We start from the raw sequence: 20,435 nt of genomic DNA on the forward strand, positions 1-20,435 counted from the left end.
TAATTAAGTCATTCTGGAAAACAGGAAATATCATTCCACGCTGTAAACTTTATTGTATCTTTTGTGTCAGTGTATTCATCATTTGGAGATGATCCACGAAGCGTGGAAATAGCATCCGCTCTCGGTTAAAATCACTTTTAACCGATAGCCTGCGGGCAGGCTCTCTTGTGCGAACACGGGAAAAATTATTTTGGCTGCGGAACCGCCATCCAGCGAGGAAAAGTGCAGACTCGTACTCAGTTGCCACTTATTTACTCCAGCAAAGGAACTTATGGAAAGGTAATTTGAAGTGTGCGCAAGCGCTTGGGAAGGAGGGAGGAAAAGTGGCCAGTCGCTGTGCGTTTTTCTTTCTTCCTTCCCTTCGATACACCTCGAACTCATTAAATCCTTCCCATCAATCACAGCCCATACAGAGAAGCGACCGGGTAGGAGTCTGGGAAAAGTGACTTTTCCTTCACTTTTCTTCAATTCTTCAATCCATTCTCGTCGTGAGATGGCGTCTCCGCGCCTAAAATTTTCCCCGAACTCGCAGAAGTGAACCTGCTCGCAGGCTAATTTTTAAGTTCAGCGTTGCATTTTGTAGTAGTTATGCGATGCAGAAAACTTTTATTAAGGGTTCTTCAATCTGGAACTGATGTAAACTCGGCGATTAGCTGCTCTTGAAATTGGTTTACTTAGACTAATTCAGACGCTTTCCTTGTAAGACAATTGTTGACTTCCTTATTGGTACTTAGTTTAGGTTCACACTACACCGCCTGGAGTAGTCAATCAATAAAAATCAGTAGCAATCAAGTGATTTTTGTCGATTTATAACAGAAATCGGTGAAAATTTGATAAACTAAATTGCTGTTTCAAATCGTTATTATTGATTTTTCATGATTTTAACGATTTATAACGGAAGTCCGCCTTTGTTGTTGTTCTTTTTTAGCATAGATAGCACAGCTGAGAAAACACATCAGCTGACACATCTACGAGCCAACAACTGATCAACAAACATGAAAAACAGGAATGTGGAAATTATCACACACAAATGTTTCTCTCTATTTCCTTTCACAAAAACTGTTCGGTTTACAGACGAACCTCCCCTAACGACCACCTCTCCACAACGGCCATTTATTTTGTCCTGGTGGACAGTCCATATATTGACTCTCGTTTAAACCTCGTTACAACGGCCACCTCTCTACAACGGCAACGGCAACGGCCACTAAAGCGTGTCCCCAACGGCCAATAAAAGGCCTCTCGACAACGGCCAGTTTTTTTCAGCGACTGATGAAAAAGTCAAAAATGATCATGAAATTTGATCCGAATGCGCGTTGATGATTACTCGCGTAAATCGTATTTTGATTGTGTTTCCTTCATACTGCTGCAGTCCACGATACTTCAAGCGAATGTTACGAACCTTGCTCGTTTTGTCGCGTTAACATTTTGATTCACAACATTGTTCAAGTTTTTTTTGTGTATTTTATCTCTAGATATTATTTAGGATTGGATTACCATTAAAGGATACAATAAGTGTAAACCTAGCACAATAAATATGCTGTCATTCCCTTAAAAAAAATTGTCGTATTAGGCCCTGTTGACAAGGAGGGAGGGTAACCCTGGTGCTACTGTTACCCTAGCACTCGCACATTTCTTCTATTTTGTTAAACGACATGTTTACAAGGCAGGCAGGGTTAATTGTGCGTGTAGGACATTTATTTTGTAGCACCCTAGCGCTAGGGTAACCCTACCTGAGTGCTAGGGTTACCCTACCTGCCTTGTAAACGCTTTGCTAGGGATAACTTGCCTACCGTAGGCGGGACAACTTTCCTCCGTCATGCGTGACCAGCAATCTTGACAATTTGAACAAAATTATCCAATTTCTGAGCTAAATTACAAACATCTGAACAATATAAGGTATTTTCTGTATACGGTGATAACATTTTCCCGTTTTCTCGTGAATTCAACGTGTTTTCCATAGACAACTTCAAGTTTTATTTCAAATCTTGGACGTTACAAAGAATTTCACGCATGGCGATACACGTCAGTAAAGCGGGGTAAAGTTGACCGAGGTGATAGGGTAACCCTACTTGTGAAATTTGCTTATAAACCGCGGCTATCTTTAACCCATCAACATCAACGATGAAGAATTCGTCTTGCTACACGATATCAATCACTACAAGAAGCCCAGACTCTCCCCACTGGAATTACAAGACCTTTGAACTCGACAACATAATATAATATTTGATGTGTATTTATTGATTGATTTGCATTGCGCAAATATCAAGCCATTGAAAGAAATTTTCATCTGCGCATTACATTGACTCAATAAAGTCCTAAAATCCTAGTACATATGCCAATTCAAAAAAAAAAAATTCTAAAAACAATAACTAAAAGTTCTTGAAGTCTTATTTATAGATCGCTCCTAATAATTTGTCAAAAAATAATAAGTCTAAAATTCTAAAAACAATGACTAATTATTCTTTAAAATCCTATTTACAAATCCTTCTTTATAAAAAGAATAAAAAACAATAAATTAGCTGGGAAACGCCCTCTGAAATAAATGAGTTTTAAGAGCCTTCTGGAAAGCATTAACTGAAGATATATTTCTAATAAAAAGGGGAAGATCGTTCCATAATTTAGGGGCCGCCATATAAAAAGATCGACCCCCAAGCGTGGAAAGAGACTTGCATGATGGAATGTTCGCAAGTTTGCCGTCATTTGATCTAAGAGAGTACTCTCTGTGTCTTTCAGACATACAAGTTCGGAAATGTAAGTCATAGCGAGTTTATGAATGGCCCTAAAAGTTAACAATAGAATTTTAAAAACAATTCGATATGGTACGGATAACCAGTGTAGGGCTCTCAGCAATGGTGTAATATGACAAATTTACTTTCTTCGAACACAAGACGTGCAGCAGAGTTCTGGACTCTTTGCAGTTTTTGAAACTGATACGCCGGTAAGCCGTATAAGAGGCTGTTACAATAGTCAAGGCGGCTAGCAATAAAGGCATGTATCAGGGTTTAAGTACATTCTTTGCTAAGATATTCCATATCCTCCTGATATTGTACAAATAATAGAATGCTGCAGAGCTTGTTTTCGTTATGTGATCACCCATTGATAGGTTAGAATCTAACCACACACCTAGATTCCGAAGGGAGATTGTGGAGCAATGACAGAGTGTCCAACAATTATGCCATCAATTGTGATTTTAGCGAGTTGCTGTCTGGTGCCGATCAAAAGAAGTTGTCTTGGCATAATTCATGAGCAACTTGTCTTAACACATCCACTGCCTGATGTCTTGAATGCAATGTTCGATAGAAGCAACTGCATCAGCCTGGCCAGAGCGCGCCTTGGCACTGAACGAGATGTATAACTGAGAGTCATAGGCATAGCAATGGACAGTTGGCAGGTCCTTTTCGACGACATTAAACAGTGCGCCTGCATAAACTGTAAAGAGAAGCGGGCCAAGACGCGAGCATTGAGGAACACCATACCGCAGGTTAAACTTATCAGATACAGCTCCACGATCAGAGACTCACTGGGAACGGCTGGACAAATAGAATCGAAACCAGTCAAGGGCAGTGCCATTCGCACCAAGTTTTGACGATAATCTGTTAAGAAGAATGCTGTGATCAACGGTATCGAAGGCAGCTCTGAGATCAAGCAATACAAGGATAGTAACGTGCTGCTTGTTCATTTTTAACAGAATATCGTTCATTACTTTGAAAAGTGCTGTTGCAGTGCTGTGATTTCTTCTATAAGCATACTGCCCAACTGGGTATAAGTTATTACAAACCAGGTGACCATGAATCTGATTGAAAGCAGCCCTTTCAGTGAGTTTAGACACAAAAGACAAGTTGCTCAGAGAACAGATTAGTTCTTAAAGATGACATCGAGACCGTGTTTCTTTAACAGTGGAAAACTAAAGCCTCTTTCCAAATTTCAGGACAACACCCAGACTGTAATGAGTTGTTTACGATTTTGGGAGAACTGGGAGATCCTCACATTTGCTAACCAGTGTGGATGGCATAGGGTCACAGAGGGCAGGATTTGAGGGCGGAGTTCTGGATAAGCTGTTTAACATCTCGAACTGATAGCGTCGTAAAAGTAGGGAATGATGGCACAGTCTCATCAAGAACAGCAGACGCAGACAGCGTGTCATCTTCTGGAAGTCAATCAGTCTAGCAGACGGAGTGTCATCTTCCGGAAGTGAATCAGTCTGCTGAGCAGCAGACGGAGTGTCATCTTCTGGATATGAATCAGTCTGCTGATTGGTGTCAAGCTGCGTTCGAATAGTATCTATCTTCCGAACAAAGTATTTCCCAAGTCGTTAGAGAAAGTTCTACTGTCCAGATTAGGTGGGACACCATCATCCATTGTGCGGTTAAATAAGCGCTGACTTGCATGGAATAGTTTCTTCTTTTTTACTGTAAAACTCCCCCCGAGCCTTGTTCATAAGACGGGTAGTAAAATTACGTTTTGCTTTAAAAGCAGCAAGATCGGACTCCAATCGAGATTTTCTCTACCTCTTTTCAGCTTTTCTTCGTTGACGCATCGCCTCCCTGATCTCCTGACTGAACATGGAACACGAGGTCTCTGAAAGATTGTCCGACGAGTGTCAGGCGTGCGGAATTTCGCTTTTATAAGAACGATGTCTATGACTTAATGCAGGTCCTGGGTTTTCTAGAGACATTTACGTGCTACAATGGATTGACTACTCCGGGTATATATAGAGGTATCCGTTCAGAGAGTGTTGATTGTAAAGTATTGTTGTTTCGATAGATTGAGTTGTCGTTAACCGTAGAATGAGTGTTCATTAGACTAGGGCTTCCTTTTAAATGTTTAATCTTCATTCATCTCCACACAATACATCAGATCAAACAAAACTGGTAAAGAACTTGTAACAGAAAATTGACAAAAAACAGTTAAACAAATACCTAGCTCTTATCAAAGCGGTTAAATGGTCAATTAAGGACACATAGACAGCCTTAAACATAGCAGGGCAAAGCTTCGTTAGAAAGGTTAGAGGACGTCCAACAATAGTAGAAAATATACATTTCGCCAAATCCAGTCCCTAAACCAAGGGCAGTATAAATCAAAAAAAGTTACAAAGATATTAATCAAAATCTTTGCTTTAAGGTCCTTATGGAAAGCAGTGTTCCCACCATGATACTGCGACTGGAATTTTGTTAAAGTACAATTCCCAAATTTTTGCTAGATTTCTATTGACAAATCCACTTTTTAGGGTTCACTTGGCCTGCCTGTTTAACAAAATGGCCAGACTGTTTGATCCTATGAAAAGCGAAGTTCGACTCTTGATCATCCAACAAACACGCTTTAGGAAGATCGCTTGAGTTGTAAACCAATAGAGTTTGAAAAACAAAACCTGTTCAATATAGACTAAGATTACCCAAAGGTGGGTTCTTATGGCAGGCAAAGAAGTTCAGGAGTGTTTGGGAGGGCTTTAGCTACATGTAGAATAAATGTTAAGGTTATGGTTTTTCTTAACTTCATAAGAAAGATTATTCTGCCCATTACTGTTATACCGTATTTTGGCTTGGTGAAACTTTAAGATTTCGTTCTGTGCCTAACGATGCTTTATACCGACATCTTTAAATGTGTCACGTAGTGTTTATCAGAGTATAGAATTATCTAAAGAATTCTTTAAGTGATAGCTGGAATGACAATTTACTACGTAACCTCCTGTTCAGCCACTTTTTTCTACGTTTCGTCTTATGAGAGCTCAGCTTGAAGGTTTTCCTAAAACTTATTAAGCAGTTTATACAAGAGCAGCTTGCTGTTCCTGTAGTTTTATGAACTATAAAAAGCAAACGCAAAAACTACTGCGTGTGTTATAAGCCTTTGGTATTACATTTTATCCTGTTGCTGGGCCTTTGCTATTGTCTGCTGAAAAGCGTTCAATATTCGGTGAAATTTTCTATCCATCATTCGTTCCAGCTGGACTATTTTCTCCTCTATTTCTCTTCGTTCAACCATTGTCGGCTTCTGGATGTCCATTCTTCCCACGTGTTCGGTTTTTACACTCTTCACAACCCTGGTCGTCCTTTCAAAGAACGATTCGATATTTTTTCGCTGCTGGATGTCCATTTCACACAGGTCCGCTGTATCTTGTAGGCCCATATGATCTAAGGAACATTCTTTCCCCGACGATTTTGTTGGCACAATGGTTTCCTGATCTATTCCTCTGTCAAAAGATGATTCAATGTTTTTTCGCTTCTGGTTGTCTCTTTCGCACAGGTCCTCTGTATCTTGTAGGCCCATATGATCTAAGGAACATTCGACCTCCGACGATGTTGTTGGCACAATGGTTTCCTGATCTATTCCTCTGTCAAAAGATGATTCAATGTTTTTTCGCTTCTGGTTATCTCTTTCGCACAGGTCCTCTGTATCTTGTAGGCCCATATGATCTAAGGAACATTCGACCTCCGACGATGTTGTTGGCACAATGGTTTCCTGATCTATTCCTCTGTCAAAAGATGATTCAATGGTTTTTCGCTTCTGGTTATCTCTTTTGCACAGTTCCTCTGTATCTTGTAGGCCCATCTGATCCAAGGAACATTCAACCACCGACGATGTTGAGACTTCGATGACTTCTTCGGTTTCGGTACCCTTATGTATTTCTCTGCTTAAAAGTCGAAAAGCATCATTCATTCGCTGAAAGGACAAGTAAAACTTGCTTTCGATTCCTTCCAAGGTGTCTAATATCGAGTCACGCTCTTCACTCTGAAGTCGATCGCTATCTTTAAATTGAGAGATCCTCACGATTTTATCCACTTCGTGACGGGAAGTCATCTAAATGAAAACAGACATAACCGTCTTTAATTATTGATTGTCAATGCTATTATCTACCTTCCCCGTATGGCGTTCCAGTGGCATTATAAACAAACTTTAAAAGACAATAAATAGTGAGAATTCATTATTCCGTACAAATCAATATTTCAACAACAAATTCAAATGCCAGTTAAACCTTCATGCTCAACGTTCATCTAAACGTTGTAGGGCTCATTATTATATGGAAAGAAAATCAAGACACGCTGCTGAAGGTCAGAACCAGGGAAATATATGAAACCTGATGGGAAGTTGCCTCGCCTGGAAAGTACTCGCAGCGATGTAAAATGAAGTGATGATGAAGATAACAAGCCAGTGGCTAAAGATCACTGGACCCAAGGCCGCAACATATGTTCTAATTATATCACCCTTTATGATTTGCCCATTCATGCAGATAAGCGAAGAGGTATCTGATGAAGGACCTGTTTCGCCTAGTCCAGAACAGACATGAGAAAAAGTGTATTCTCATAACGGTGGGTAAAAGACTTCTATCAAGGTGTTTTAAAAAACTTTCCAAATACAAAGACCTGGAAACAGGGATGGCACGAATAGTGTAAATAAAAACGAAAGGAATCTATGTGGTCATAGGCGCATTAGGCGTCATTAGGAAAGGCTTCTGATTCAGTGACATTGCAGATGTCAACCTGCCGGACATCTGAAGACTGAGCACTTCTTGTAAAAGTGCTTACTTTAAGAAGGGTTCTAACTGAACACCACTCTGAAACCCATGATGATGATGATAATGATGATAGTGGTGGTGGTGGTGATGATGATGATGATGATGATGATAATGATGATGATGTTAACAATAATCGTATTAATCCTGCCCTTCCCCAAAAATATACCACAGCAAGAAACAGGATTTTTTGGTGCTTGCTCTGTTTTCTGGAAATGGCGTTTGTACAATTAACAAACTTTGGCGGCCACATAGCCGGTTTTCATCGTTTCAATTCAATATCAATTACAGCCCCTAAAACGAGGCCCTACCCAGCAAAGGTGAGGGCAAAAATCTGCACGAGGGTCAGAAGACCAGAAATAGTAGAAGAACAGAGAACTGGCATAGGGTGTAAGATTATCGTCATTATTGATGTGGAAACACCCGGTGGGTTATAGCAGGGTATTGGCAAAGGAAAGCGAGAAAACTGACTAATATCTGAAAAGAGGCAATAAACAAAGTGGTGGTGATATCTGTTGTGGTAGGAGCATCTTGAACGAACTCTAATCACTTTGAAAAAATTGAAGAGAAAAGAGCATGTAACTTGGGAGGTTAAGGCTTTGCCAGCAAAGCGGAAAGTCGTTGGGGTACAAAATAAAAAGCCAAAATTCCCTTGTTAAATCCGCGCAGATGCGATGCACACAGGCAAACATGGTTCCTTTACAGAAAGATAAAATGAAAATAAATTCGTTAACCTTTGCCAGCACTCTTAATCCTGTGTGTCCCATACCAATGTAGGGATACAATTTCCCATTGTGAGTGTACTCCATTAATATCTCATTCTCATGCTCAGTGATCGGCCTTCCGTTTAAATAAAACACGATTGGAACTTTCCCATCTTTTGCCAAGTCAAACTTGACTGTGCAGCCAATCAAGTCCCCTCTGTAGGCCATGGCGCCTGCAAAGAAAATTTGGAAAATAAGTTTAATTACTTGGCCAAACACTGCGGCCTGACAATGGCGAGGAGACCTAAATGAATTATATGAAGCGCTTTAAAGCTTTGGCTAATTAGACCTCGGTATTTGTAATGCTAAGCCTCGTGCAAACGGACTTAACACTGTTGGCCAACAACTCTCAACATTCTGGGAAGTTACATATTGCGTCCGTCCGTTACCTTGTTGCATGTTGTTGCTGCTTTCCAGTTTACCTTTTAGTATAGTACGCTTTCGACAGTTGTTGAATGCGAGTCAAGGAATAAACCTGTTTAATTTCCTTGCTCTTCAGTGGATAGAACGCGCCCGTCTTTGGTTGGCCATAGCTAAAACTAATGCTAATTAAAAATGAAACCAGACTTACCTTAAGTTAAAGATTGATTGTAAGTGTATCGATCCAATAGAGATACCTAGGGATTACGGGAGATTGAGCACGTGACCTGCAAACTGCATATTTTAAACGAGGCGAAAGGAACGGATTTAGATGTATGTTGGTGATGCCATATAGGTGGGTAGAACTTGGTCATCTAAAAAGACTGAAGTATCAACTTTGCTTGTGGATGCAGCTCGGGTACTGTGCGGTGTGAACATGGCCATATCAACACCTATATTTCAGTTGTAAGGTGATCTTATCCTATCGTGCAATAGTAGATTTACTCACCACTATGTGTGGTTTAGTAAAGCCGATAAACAGGGCAGTTTGATTTCGCCTGAGTTCCCCCGAGTCCTCTTAATATAAGCAACAATAGTGGAAACTATACTAAAATCAGGTTCCTCTGGGTAAGTAGTAAACTCCAATGCTGCTTGATGTCTTTCTGGTTTGGTTTATGTATAGTCTGCAAACGTTGGGCATTAATTAGAGCCACAGTTGACAGTTTCGAGTGAAAGGTTTTTAAGGGACAATCGATCAACAGGTGACAATGTCCCACACAATTGTGTTCCTTGGAAGAGCAGGGCGATTCTCAAACACATCTTGATGAATCGAACAATTACAAAATGTTGAGTCTGTATACATTTAAGCAATAGACCACACTTTCTATGGGTTTACCGGCGTGATAACCCTCGCGGGATGTTGGGAGAACACGAGAAAAGCTTGTAAATCACGAGCCGAAGGCGAGTGATTTACAAGCTTTTCGAGTGTTCTCCCAACATCCCAAGTGGGTTATCACGTCGGTAAACCCATAGAAAGTGTGGTATATTGCTTTTATAAAATAACTTTTAGTAGAATGGAGTCTTTTAGGGAAAAAAATATGCTTTTAGTACCGTGATCAAGTCATGTCTTCTCTCTAAAGTCATCATAAGCCAATCATGACTCACGATTTAATAGCGCTGAACTTTCTCAAAACTCAGTTCAGTCAAACAACAAACAACAACACTTCAAAACACGAGTTTTTGCGCTCATTACATGATAACTAATGAAAGCTGTTTTACAGGAAAAGTGAACACATATTCATGCGAACGTACAATGAAAGAATACGTTCATGGTTTGTTTACTACAGAAGTAGAAATTAATTGAACATCAGACTGTACGCAGCTTTATTTTGTTTAGTCGATCCGTAAAAATTTCGTGCTTACAGACGGAACTGGCAGTTATTGTAATGGAGGACTTCATTCACTTTTTACAAGCCGCAGTGGTTTAAGATCTGTTTTCTGGACTTTATTATGATCAAGAAATGCTGCGGTAACGACGTGGCTGCATTTACGAAGTTGTCGCATGTAACTTTATACAGGCACGTACAGCGCCCGATGGAAATATGTCAGTGGTGAAGAAAGGTTTCTTTGCCGTAGCCACATATTGGCGCTAATATTTGTCGGTTTGTGAAGTCAGGTAGTTTGAGGTAGGTTATGGCATCGATATCACCGAATAATTTGTGCAAATGTTGGAAAAAACCAGCCCGAAACTCTGACATCTTTCATCATCGTTGGCAGCTTGTTTACAACCTACAGCGGCCGATTTTGTACCATATCTTGATCAGGTCTCTTTTTGGAACAATTTCTTTCATTAAGGAATTTAATTTTGACATAAAATAAATCAAGAATGCTAAAACTATCCGTTTTGTTGCTGGTTGGCACATGGTTAAGTTTTCCTAGAGACTTTCTACACCAGAAATTCACACAGTTGTTGTCTTTCTCTGCGATTTGGCATCGTCGTGAAATGTAAACTGCTTTCCAGCTTTGTACTTCATAACTTCTAAAGCTATGGCAGTCGCGATTGTGACCCTCAGTAATAAAATGTGTAAACCAACGCTTTTTATATTAAGAAAGGTTACGGTAAGTAACTTGTTCTGTTTTTTTAGCCTTTCTAAAATCGTTGTTTGCAGATCAATAGCGGATTTTGTTTATGGCTCGTGGTCCGGATGCCTTTTTCTATGGGTTTACCGGTATAATAAACCATAGGTTTTTGACCAATCAGATCACGCGTACTATCTCAGTTATTTTATAAAATGCACGATAATGGAGACCTGGCTGTATTAATGTAACTATAACCCAGACCTTTGGTAAACAGAGACGTTAAGAAATCAATTACAGTTCCAAAGTGGGCGAGCTGTGATCCCTGTTCCTTTTACTAGAAAGTCCAACCATTGTTTGATGAAGGGACCAAGTTGTTGTTGTACGGATGCTCTCCATGAGGACATGAGAATGTCTGTAGCTTGCTTGAGTGTGACCCTTATTGTGAGGTCTTTTAATTACAAGTTCATCAACTCTGTGAGAAAAATCACCATCTAAGGAAGGTGATGAACGGTTCTCCCGTTAGCAATATTTCGTTTAGTGAGTTTTCTCCCATAGATTCCAGCGTTGCATTCAATTTTGACTGCCCTCTCGGACGCTTTTTGTTGAGCGACTGTTTGTATCATTCCTAGAAATTTTGCCATTAATTCCTCGGTATTTGAACCGATCTGATTTACAGCAGAGCCCATTGTCGAAGTGTGTCTTTCCAGGTTGGGTTTAGTGATTCTGTGAAGTCTTTGACTTTACGTGTGTCTGTTTGTTCGGCTGCTGTCTGTTGCAGCGGAAGCGCCATCTTGATTCGTCTTAGCCCTCTTGCCTCTTGATCTCGTTCTTGCCTCCGAAGCCGACCTTTCGAGGCCGGGAATTAAAGAATTGCAAGTTTTTTTCCTCTGTTACAGGACAGGTGATGGAAAGAGTCGTTTCGTACGTGTGAGCGCTGCTTGGATAAGTTGATTTTCCCTTCTCAAAATAACCGAGTACCTCGTAGGGTTTGCCAGTTGCTCATGCGGTGTGCTGGTCACGTGTTCAATCTCACATGTAGTATCAATTGGTGCGTGAGGTAAAATCTTGTCCGTGGGACTCGTGATTTTTTCGCAACCTCACTCTTGTAAGATGATGATTATTAAGGTGGCTGAACACAGTTTTGCGAGCGGTCAGCGGTAATTCGCGTGAGGGCGCGTGTTTTGAATGAGACAATGAACAAACATGGCGGCGAAAAAGTAATGATACACAGAAGACGATTTCTCAAAATCTACTCATTAAAATTTTGTGATATTTGGCATAAGTTTTACTTTTAACGTATTTGAAATAATGAGAACTTTAAAATGGAAGTTGAACAGACGAATTTTGCGACACATTAAATAATTATAGTACAATTATTTTATTGATTATCTAAAATCCCGTCTGTTAAAATTTGGTCAAATAAGTTTCAAATGGTAATAATAAGTTATTGTAAGCTGTGTGCAAGTTTAAAGGAAAATCTAATGAGCGAATCTTATGTAAACTGAGCAAAAGTGAAATTTGAGTCGTTCATGTTGCCATAGAAACTATGAAAACGTCACATTTTACCTGTCAATTTAAATCTTTCATCATTATATTTTTCACTTGCGAAGTTTCAGCTTGTGAGCTGCAACCTTTCTCTTGCTATGGTTTGGCAAATGAAATATACTCACGAACTGTCAAAACTGTGTTCAGCCACCTTAAATCGTTCCCCATTTCAAATCTCATTTGGAAAATTTATAACACATGGAAAAAAGAAATTTCATTGGTCTTGTCATACAATAGAAGTTTTTACGTAGAAATTCCCTCAAGTCTCTAAAACTAACTCGAAAACCTAAAGGATTAGTTATCCTTCAAGTTAATTTTCTTCAGCTTTTTTTCCTTACCTTCATACTCTCTTCCCTTTGTAGGGTTGTTTGCGTCAAATATTTTTCCCTCATCAATGTGATATCCCACGGATCCTTTTAGCCAACCCGGCAGGGCATGATTTCCATAATCTTCGCTAACAACACCCAATCCTAAAAGCCGTCTTTTTCCAGTTTCCTGAATAAGAACCTAGATAAAAAGATGTAAGCAATAACTGATATAAAAAAAATACTAATGCTTTCTGGGTGGTAGATTCACAGCTACATCAAATCTGACTTGAAATAACATTTAGACGATCAGAATCTATACTTCGGCTGAAATTTTTGTTAAAAATTGTATCCACTCTTTTGAAAAAAATTCTTTTCCTGGCTTACTTAAATACGACGTACCTCAAGATGGGGCGAATCTGGAGAAAAAGGGAACTTGTATCTTGCACCGTGAAATTCAGCTGGATAGTTTATATCTTTGCATGTGCTGCAAAGTTTGCTTCCTTCACAAATTAAAAGACATCCTTGGATTCTGATTCCCTCTTTTTGCCAGGCCTGGAAGAAGCGTTTATTTATTAGTCGGTCAACCCAAAACTACGTTATTTACCTAATATTATTACGTACTTAATAATGTACATTGAAAAATTTTCTTCAGTGTGAATTGGCAGAGTTCAAATATGCAGTGTTTAGTAAAAACAGTGCAAAACGAGGAAACATAATGCACTGAAAAAATGACATAGAATGCAAATATCTCAGAGAAAGGAACACTGTGATTGGCTAAAAAAAAAAGGACCAATCAGGTGCTGCAATCTGCTCGCAGACACCTTGATGTTTGCGAATGGACAAAGGAACCCACAGCCGAGATTAAATCTACAGCGGGTCTGCCATACATCAAAAGATTAACTGAACTACTTCGTAGTTGCCTACAATAGCACGGCATACGATCCGTTTTCAAGTCCGACATTAACTGAGATCACACTTAGTAGGACCTAAGGATGCTGTTGATGTACGAAAACAAGATGGAGTAGTAAATAAGCTAGAGCGAGTGATTGAAAACAAAAGAGACGAATTTTGTAGGAAGAAAAACATGAAAATTCAAAGCGGCTGTGAGACAATGAGAAATGCTAGCGGCCAGTAAGGTGAAAATGAGCTGCAGTGAAAAATAAAAGCGAACATGAACACAGAAGACAAAATATTGGGTAAGCATATACCACAATTCCTTCATAAAAATAATGTGTAACTAGGAAGTTTGACGCTTTAGTCCTACAAAACAGCGTTGTAGTTGTGCAAAACAACGGTAAAAAAGACAAAAAGCGTTCTGCACGTGTATTTTGTTGTTTTGTTAATTAGATCTATTGATCATGATTCCATTTTCATTGGCCAAATTTATACTAGAGACGAATTATCCGTCTAGACGGATTATCCGTCTCAGACGGATCATTCGTCTTCGGATTTATACTTAGACGAATTATCCGTCTGACGGATACTCCGTCTAGACGGATAACTCGTCTCTAGTATAAATTCGGCCATTGCCCTCCTCGTTTAGCATTACACGATTTAATTTTTTTGTTTACAAGTATTATTAACCAGAGCTTCGCTTTTAGCCCTGGCTAAATCTATATATTATTAAAGGGTGATCATACGACTTTTCTCGTTCAGTTTGGACTGAATTTATTTGCTCTGGTGTGTTTTCCAATTATCATACTTTTTGAAAAACATACTTTTGCAAATTAATTCCAAATTCCAAATTGATCTTGAAGTATGATTGCCTGTACAATTTTGTGCAAACTTGTGCGGTGGAGGTTAACAAAATCTGGTAAGGAAATAAATTAGAACAATCCAATTTTACAACGAAAAATCATCATAAAATTCATGTCCATTACGAGATGGAAGCATACCTCGGGACCAGCGGGAAAAATGGAACCATTTATTCCACTTGCTGCAAATGTTTTGTAAGCTATCTGATTTACCATTTGCCTGTTTCGCTCAAGTTCTTGAAGAACGAAGTCCATTTTTCTTTCATCTAAATAGCAAAGAACAAAAATAAAGGTGCTTAATTTACTTCCGCAGACGTTACGTTTGAGCAAACAGAGTACCTGCATACTGCAAAGCATAAAGCAAAGGTAATTAGAATATAAAGCGACTGAACTTAATCATCGATCACTCAATATTGGGTAAATGACAGCGGACTCGAAACTGGTGAAAATAAATAAACGAAGATGAGGATTAGTCAGGAGATTTTGGCGGGAAGCTGTTGAGGATCATACGTACTAAAACAACATTTTTTACCTGTCAGAGGAAATGAGTAACCATAACTGGAAAGGTACTCATTTTGTAGTTTTTCCACAACTTCATTCAAAGCCTTTCCTTTTTTCTTCAGGAAATTCTAAAAATGAATGAGCTAGGAGTTCAGAGAATCCAAAATAAATAAATAAATCACCAAGTCTAGCTGCCAAGGTAAGTAGGCCAAACTGCTTTACAAAAGCCTCAAAACGCCCAAAGGATACAAAGTAACATTTTACAGGCGGAATTTAGGGTTAGCTGACTGAATATCATTTTTTGCTCTATTAGGCAATAAATGTGTTTTGGCAACCCCGTTGATCTAACGCATTCCTTCTATGGTGTCCTAGGGTACTACCATCTACATCGGATAACCGAAAATTCCGGAAAGTTAAATGGTTGGGCCATTCCGTTTGGGAAGCTCCAGATGATAATGGACTGTGGTTTGAGACGATGTAATTTTACCAATCCGTTCGAACTCTGTTCAGCTGATTTGGATAGACTTCGCAGCGGGTCGTTCTACCACCACGTCAAATTTTGTAGTTCAATGTACATGCACAAAATTTTTACCCGAGTGGTTTGTATAAATGGACGGTACACCCCTAGTTAAAAGTTACTCACTCGACTACTGAAAGTGTTATTATCCTGTTGTCCGTCGCAGCAGCGCCTCGAACAAAGAAGGTACAACCGTTTTATCCACACAAATGAATTAGATATAAGGTTAAGGGGCACAGGTATTGGATGATATGCCCTGTATGTCTGGATGGTAATGGCTTTCTTGAACGACCATTCTTTCATGGAGTTATCCTCAAAAAACGAGAGAAAACGATTATCTTAATTAGCTGCTATCTTAAAGAAATCTTGAACTACAAAGTATAATTTTTAACACATTACGGTAAATTTCACCACAAGCGCATCCCGCAACGTAGCAGAACAAGCTAAGAACAAGCGGTCATCCTACATTCATCCTACAAAAGTGTCTATATATTCATTCCAAGAAGGATATAAACTTCAATTTACGCCAAATAACAAAACGATGATTTACTCTTAAAGCAAATATGCGAAACGGTATAAAAAGGTAAATACTTTGATTATATACGTACATTTAGCTACTCCAGCTAGTTTATAGATACTATGCACAAATAATCATGCAAACAATCCAATTAACTGAATTAGGACGTAATAGAACTCATATCCCATCTTTAGCAGTCTCTCTTTTTTCTTAGTCCGTCTACTGAAACGCACGAGACACGAAAATGATCACACGCGTTGTGGAAGGCACGAAACGGGAGAGGGGCGAAAAAGTGAGCGCAACGCATAATTCATGTGCGCTGGCTATGGAAGCATTCGCTCTTTTTTCTTCTTGGGCTCGCCCTCGTTTCTCGCGTGAGCACTCCTCTTGCTAAATCTGAAGAAAAAGAGAGACTGCTCGTAGTCTAATCTTGGTTAGAGGAAGAGTTGAATGGAGACGCGGAGTTAAACGAGGATGGTAGAACTCCTTTTACTCGGAAAGATTAGTGAAAGGGTATCTTTCAGACCTGGTGACTCTGCTAACCACTCAGCCACGCTGGCTTCCGATAATTAGTAGTACGACTGCCCATAATATCTGTCTCCGTCTCAAGCTGAGACCATGTGCCCGACATTTTCTACTTTGCTGCGTGCACTACAAATATTCTTCTTTCGAAGACAAATGTGTGAGAAAATGTCTCAAAGATTTCAAAGGATGATCTTCGGTCGACCTTACCTTCACTCGTTGGTAAGTGTTAGACAGTAGGGCTATCATCATATTAACGAGAAGAATGACTCCCATGATAAGAAAGGCTGCAAAGAGGAAGTGCGCGATAGTGGTTGATGCACTGTCTTCTGATTCTAAATGGTCCAGCGTCGCTATTCCAAGAAAAGACCAAGAAAGATGCTTCACCACGCTCCACCAACTGATGGATGATAACAAAGTATTTTACAAAATGTTAGTTTTTTGAGCCGAGTTACAAGCTGTCGCGTGTGATGCCATCATTGTACCTTTTTTCTTATGTGAATTCAGTCATACAGCTCCAGAATTTCGACACCGCGGTCTTGAAGTTACAGCCCTATACAAAGGCATCGTGATGGCCCAAGAAGCTTGTGAGAAATGAGTAAAGGGAAGATTTTCGGCTCAATTTAGGTCTCTGGGAAACTTCCCAACTAACCGCCCCCCCCCCCCGCCCCCCCTAAGCTAACATTGGCACGTACGTCTCTCTTAGGGAAAAATGTTGGCTTAGGGGAGGGGTAGGTGGTCAGTTTCCCGAGAAACCTAAATTGATCTGATCCTTCTAACGATAATTTCAATATCCATAAGTCGCTAGAAATTAAGAAGAACCAAGAGGTGGCTTATTTTTTTCTAAACAAACTTAAAGCCAAGAAAAATGTGTTCATACGCTTTTACCAGGTTATTTCAATCAGACGCGCCCATGACAATAAAAAGAAAAAGTACGTGAAACATAATAACTATAAAATAGCTTTTTTGACATGTGTTGTTATATACCGGTGACGGAGAATCAAAAATTTACTTACCAAACTAACCCACTGGACATTTTGCAGGCACTATAATAAAACAAAAACAAAGTGATAATACATCTATAGTTTACCAAGCTTTTGTTTTCTCTCCTTAAAACGTACCGAACAGAGGGGAACGATCAAGTGTAACCATTCAATTTAAATGTATGCGGAGACAACATAGCTGTATTAAAATTCGGCAGTTATTTCCTGCAGTAAGTCTTACTGTATTTGACCGTCAACACAAGTAGTCTCGTTAGTTCGATCTATGAAGCTTTGAAAATTGATTTTCATAAAGTGTCTAACGTAAAGTTAAGTCATAATCTGAGAACTCGTTTCCCACTGTGGGAGTAGAAGCGGCGAACACTTAAGGTTATACTCTAAAAAAACAGCGTACATTTCGCGACAAAATAGCAAACAAAAGATGGGAAAAGGAACTCTTTTACCAGCCATTTCTTCATTTCCCAACCAAAGATGTTAATCAAGTAACTGCTTTCTGCAAACCAAAAGAACTTTGCCTGCATTTTTATGGGGGCTGGGGATTGTCTTGGTGGAGGGTGTTTTATGTGAAATGTATGTTGTACTCACGATTCGGTGTCATTGTTTTTAGAAATGAATGATCTTTCTGCCATGAACACTTTTGTGATGGCGATAGAAAACGCCAAAATAGTTGCAATAAACTGCCAGAAGATGGTCACCACGTCGCCAAAAATGTGAAACAAAGCGATCTGAATGTCGCCAATCCCCTTGATAGTTTCCAACACGTGGCCAAAGACTCGAAGCGTAAGGAACATGGTGTTAAGACCGTACAGATATCCAGCGATTACTAGAACTCGATTGTCAGTGGTCGATTCAGACAAGGCCCACGTGACTACTCTTAATTGAAAGGTCACCGTGTAGTTCAAAAGGGTGATGAAGTCCAAAATGTTCCATCGATCACTACAGGATTAAAATAAAAGATAAGGATTTGTTGACAGTTATTCTTTCTTTTTGGTCTCTTTCTCCTCGTTTTCAATCTGTTTTTCATTCTCAAGATAAACATCTTTAACATTAAAAGACAATTCAACTACCGAATAGAGATACCTATTGTAGCCATTGTTTTAGAGTTTGAAAACAATAGCTACACTTGTAAATTACACTTGAAAAAAATATTCTCAAACACACCATATCTAACACGAATATTGACACTAGTGATCAGATTTGAAAGTCGGACCAGTGTGTGTTTTAATGGAAGAAGTAGGGTCTGCTACCTGAAATATTTGTTGCATCTATGTAGAATAATGTCTACTTTTGTTGGCGTCGCTTCTTTTTCATTTTTCCCTTCTTCTTTCTTCTCTTCTTCCTCTTCTTCGCCGCAGATTTTAGTGAATCCCGTTCGATTCTTCTCTTTAGTCTTTTCTTCCGACTTTGACCCCTTAGATTTCTTAGCAGTTACAGGCGTACACATCTGGTGTTCTTTGACACCTAAGAACTGTCGACTTTCCATCAAGATCCTTCCCAAGAAGAACACCAATATCGTCCACTCTAAACCGCTGAACGGGATGCTTGAGGTCTCAAGACAAAGAGCAAAATGCAAACCAAGCAGCGCCAGGTAGCTGAGGGTATCTCGAATGAACACAAAGTAGGGAGTTGTGAAGTACTCTCGGTAACTTTCTGCAAACACAGAAAGAGAAGATGCAATCATCGTTTTCTTCATTTAGCATCGGCTTAGCCATGACTTTAAATACAGTGCAGGAACATCGACGCCGCTAAACCACCAAAAAGGGGAAAATTTTTATTCACTGCGGGTTTGCCACGCTGTCGCTCCCCCTGGAGTTTCTTGACCCACGTTTGGGTGTAGGGGTGCAGCTAAGGTTTTAGCCTCTGAAGCTGTTTATAACATAAATAACGTTAAATACCTACACTCTGCATGTCCTGAAGACAGTATACAGATTTTTTGAACCTTTTAACTTTGTCGTTCCCTACTTGAAAGCAGTGGTTCAGGTTTGAATCAGGGAAGGGAAAATCACATATTATGGCCATTTATACGAGGAAAAATAAGACGCGTCTTACATAAGACGCGTCTTACATAAGACGCGTCTTAAATAAGACGCGAACTTTCCGTATAAACGGCACATTTCGTCTAAAATAAAACGCGGCTTAGCTAAGACGCGTCTTATTAGATAAGACATGCTCGTATAAATGGTACAGTTCGCGTCTTATTCAAGACGCGTCTAATGTAAGACGCGTCTTATTTTTCCTCGTATAAATGGCCCTATTATTTTAGTAGTTCAATTTAGATACAAAGCAGCACACCCCAACCCTATTTCCAGGACTGCCTCTTCAGTTTAAAGGTGCACCCCTTAATGTAACTGATAGGTGTCTTGAGAAGTATCTATTTCAATCCGACAAACGACAAAAACAAAAAATAAAAATAAAACTTTTATTTTGAACCCAAAATAAGAAAAAGAAATGAAAGACGAATGAATGAATAAAAAAAAAGAAACCGTTCGTTATCGTTACTCACCAAACAAATCTTTTCCATAAAGCTCTATAAAAAAATAGAAAAAAAAGTAAGCAATTAAGAAGGTAAGGAAAAAGAAAAGAAGCTGTGCGTTAATCTTTGGAATAAAAATCAAGAAAATTAATGCAAAAAGTTATAGTAACTGCAGTCCTGTGATATATTCCTCTTATACATTTCCGTATTATTCAATAAGAATCCGTGTTAATTATATGGGGATAAACTTTTCTTTCCCTTTATAATGCAGTTTTTTTTATTAACTTATCTGTCAAAATATCTACCGTGTCAAAAAAAAGCGAATTGTTTTTTTTAATTGGAAGCTTTGGAAGATTCCGAGTTCCGAAAACGTGTGTGGAAGCCGGGGAAAAGAATTCCTCAAGCTACTTTTGAAATTAGTGAATGGCAAGATATTGAATGTGGTTACTGAATAGTACCTTAGCAAAAATAAAGCGGCTTTTTATTTCCCTGAGAGAAATTTTCTTAACTTGAGTGTTGAAGTCAAAAATGTATAACTGGAGTTAAGGTCACGAATGTAATAAGGGTAGGTCGAAAGCGGAAGGGTT

At 39.2% G+C, this 20,435-nt stretch overlaps 1 protein-coding gene across 1 annotated transcript; it reads right to left on the bottom strand.

Moving 5' to 3' along the window:
* Positions 1-4,843: 4,843 nt before the first annotated feature.
* On the bottom strand, positions 4,844-19,981 carry LOC140930987 (uncharacterized; the record flags this gene model as incomplete). The annotated part of the gene is made up of 12 exons (XM_073380734.1): positions 4,844-6,795; positions 8,242-8,444; positions 12,594-12,762; positions 12,963-13,115; positions 14,459-14,583; positions 14,850-14,946; positions 15,462-15,647; positions 16,585-16,774; positions 17,391-17,420; positions 17,961-18,311; positions 18,623-19,025; positions 19,879-19,981. Coding segments are annotated over 12 exons (2,955 nt in total), but the record flags the coding sequence as incomplete, so codon positions are not given.
* Between the last annotated feature and the right edge of the window lie 454 nt (positions 19,982-20,435).

The sequence above is a fragment of the Porites lutea genome, chromosome 1 (assembly GCF_958299795.1).
Source record: "Porites lutea chromosome 1, jaPorLute2.1, whole genome shotgun sequence".
Taxonomy (NCBI): Eukaryota; Metazoa; Cnidaria; class Anthozoa; order Scleractinia; family Poritidae; genus Porites; species Porites lutea.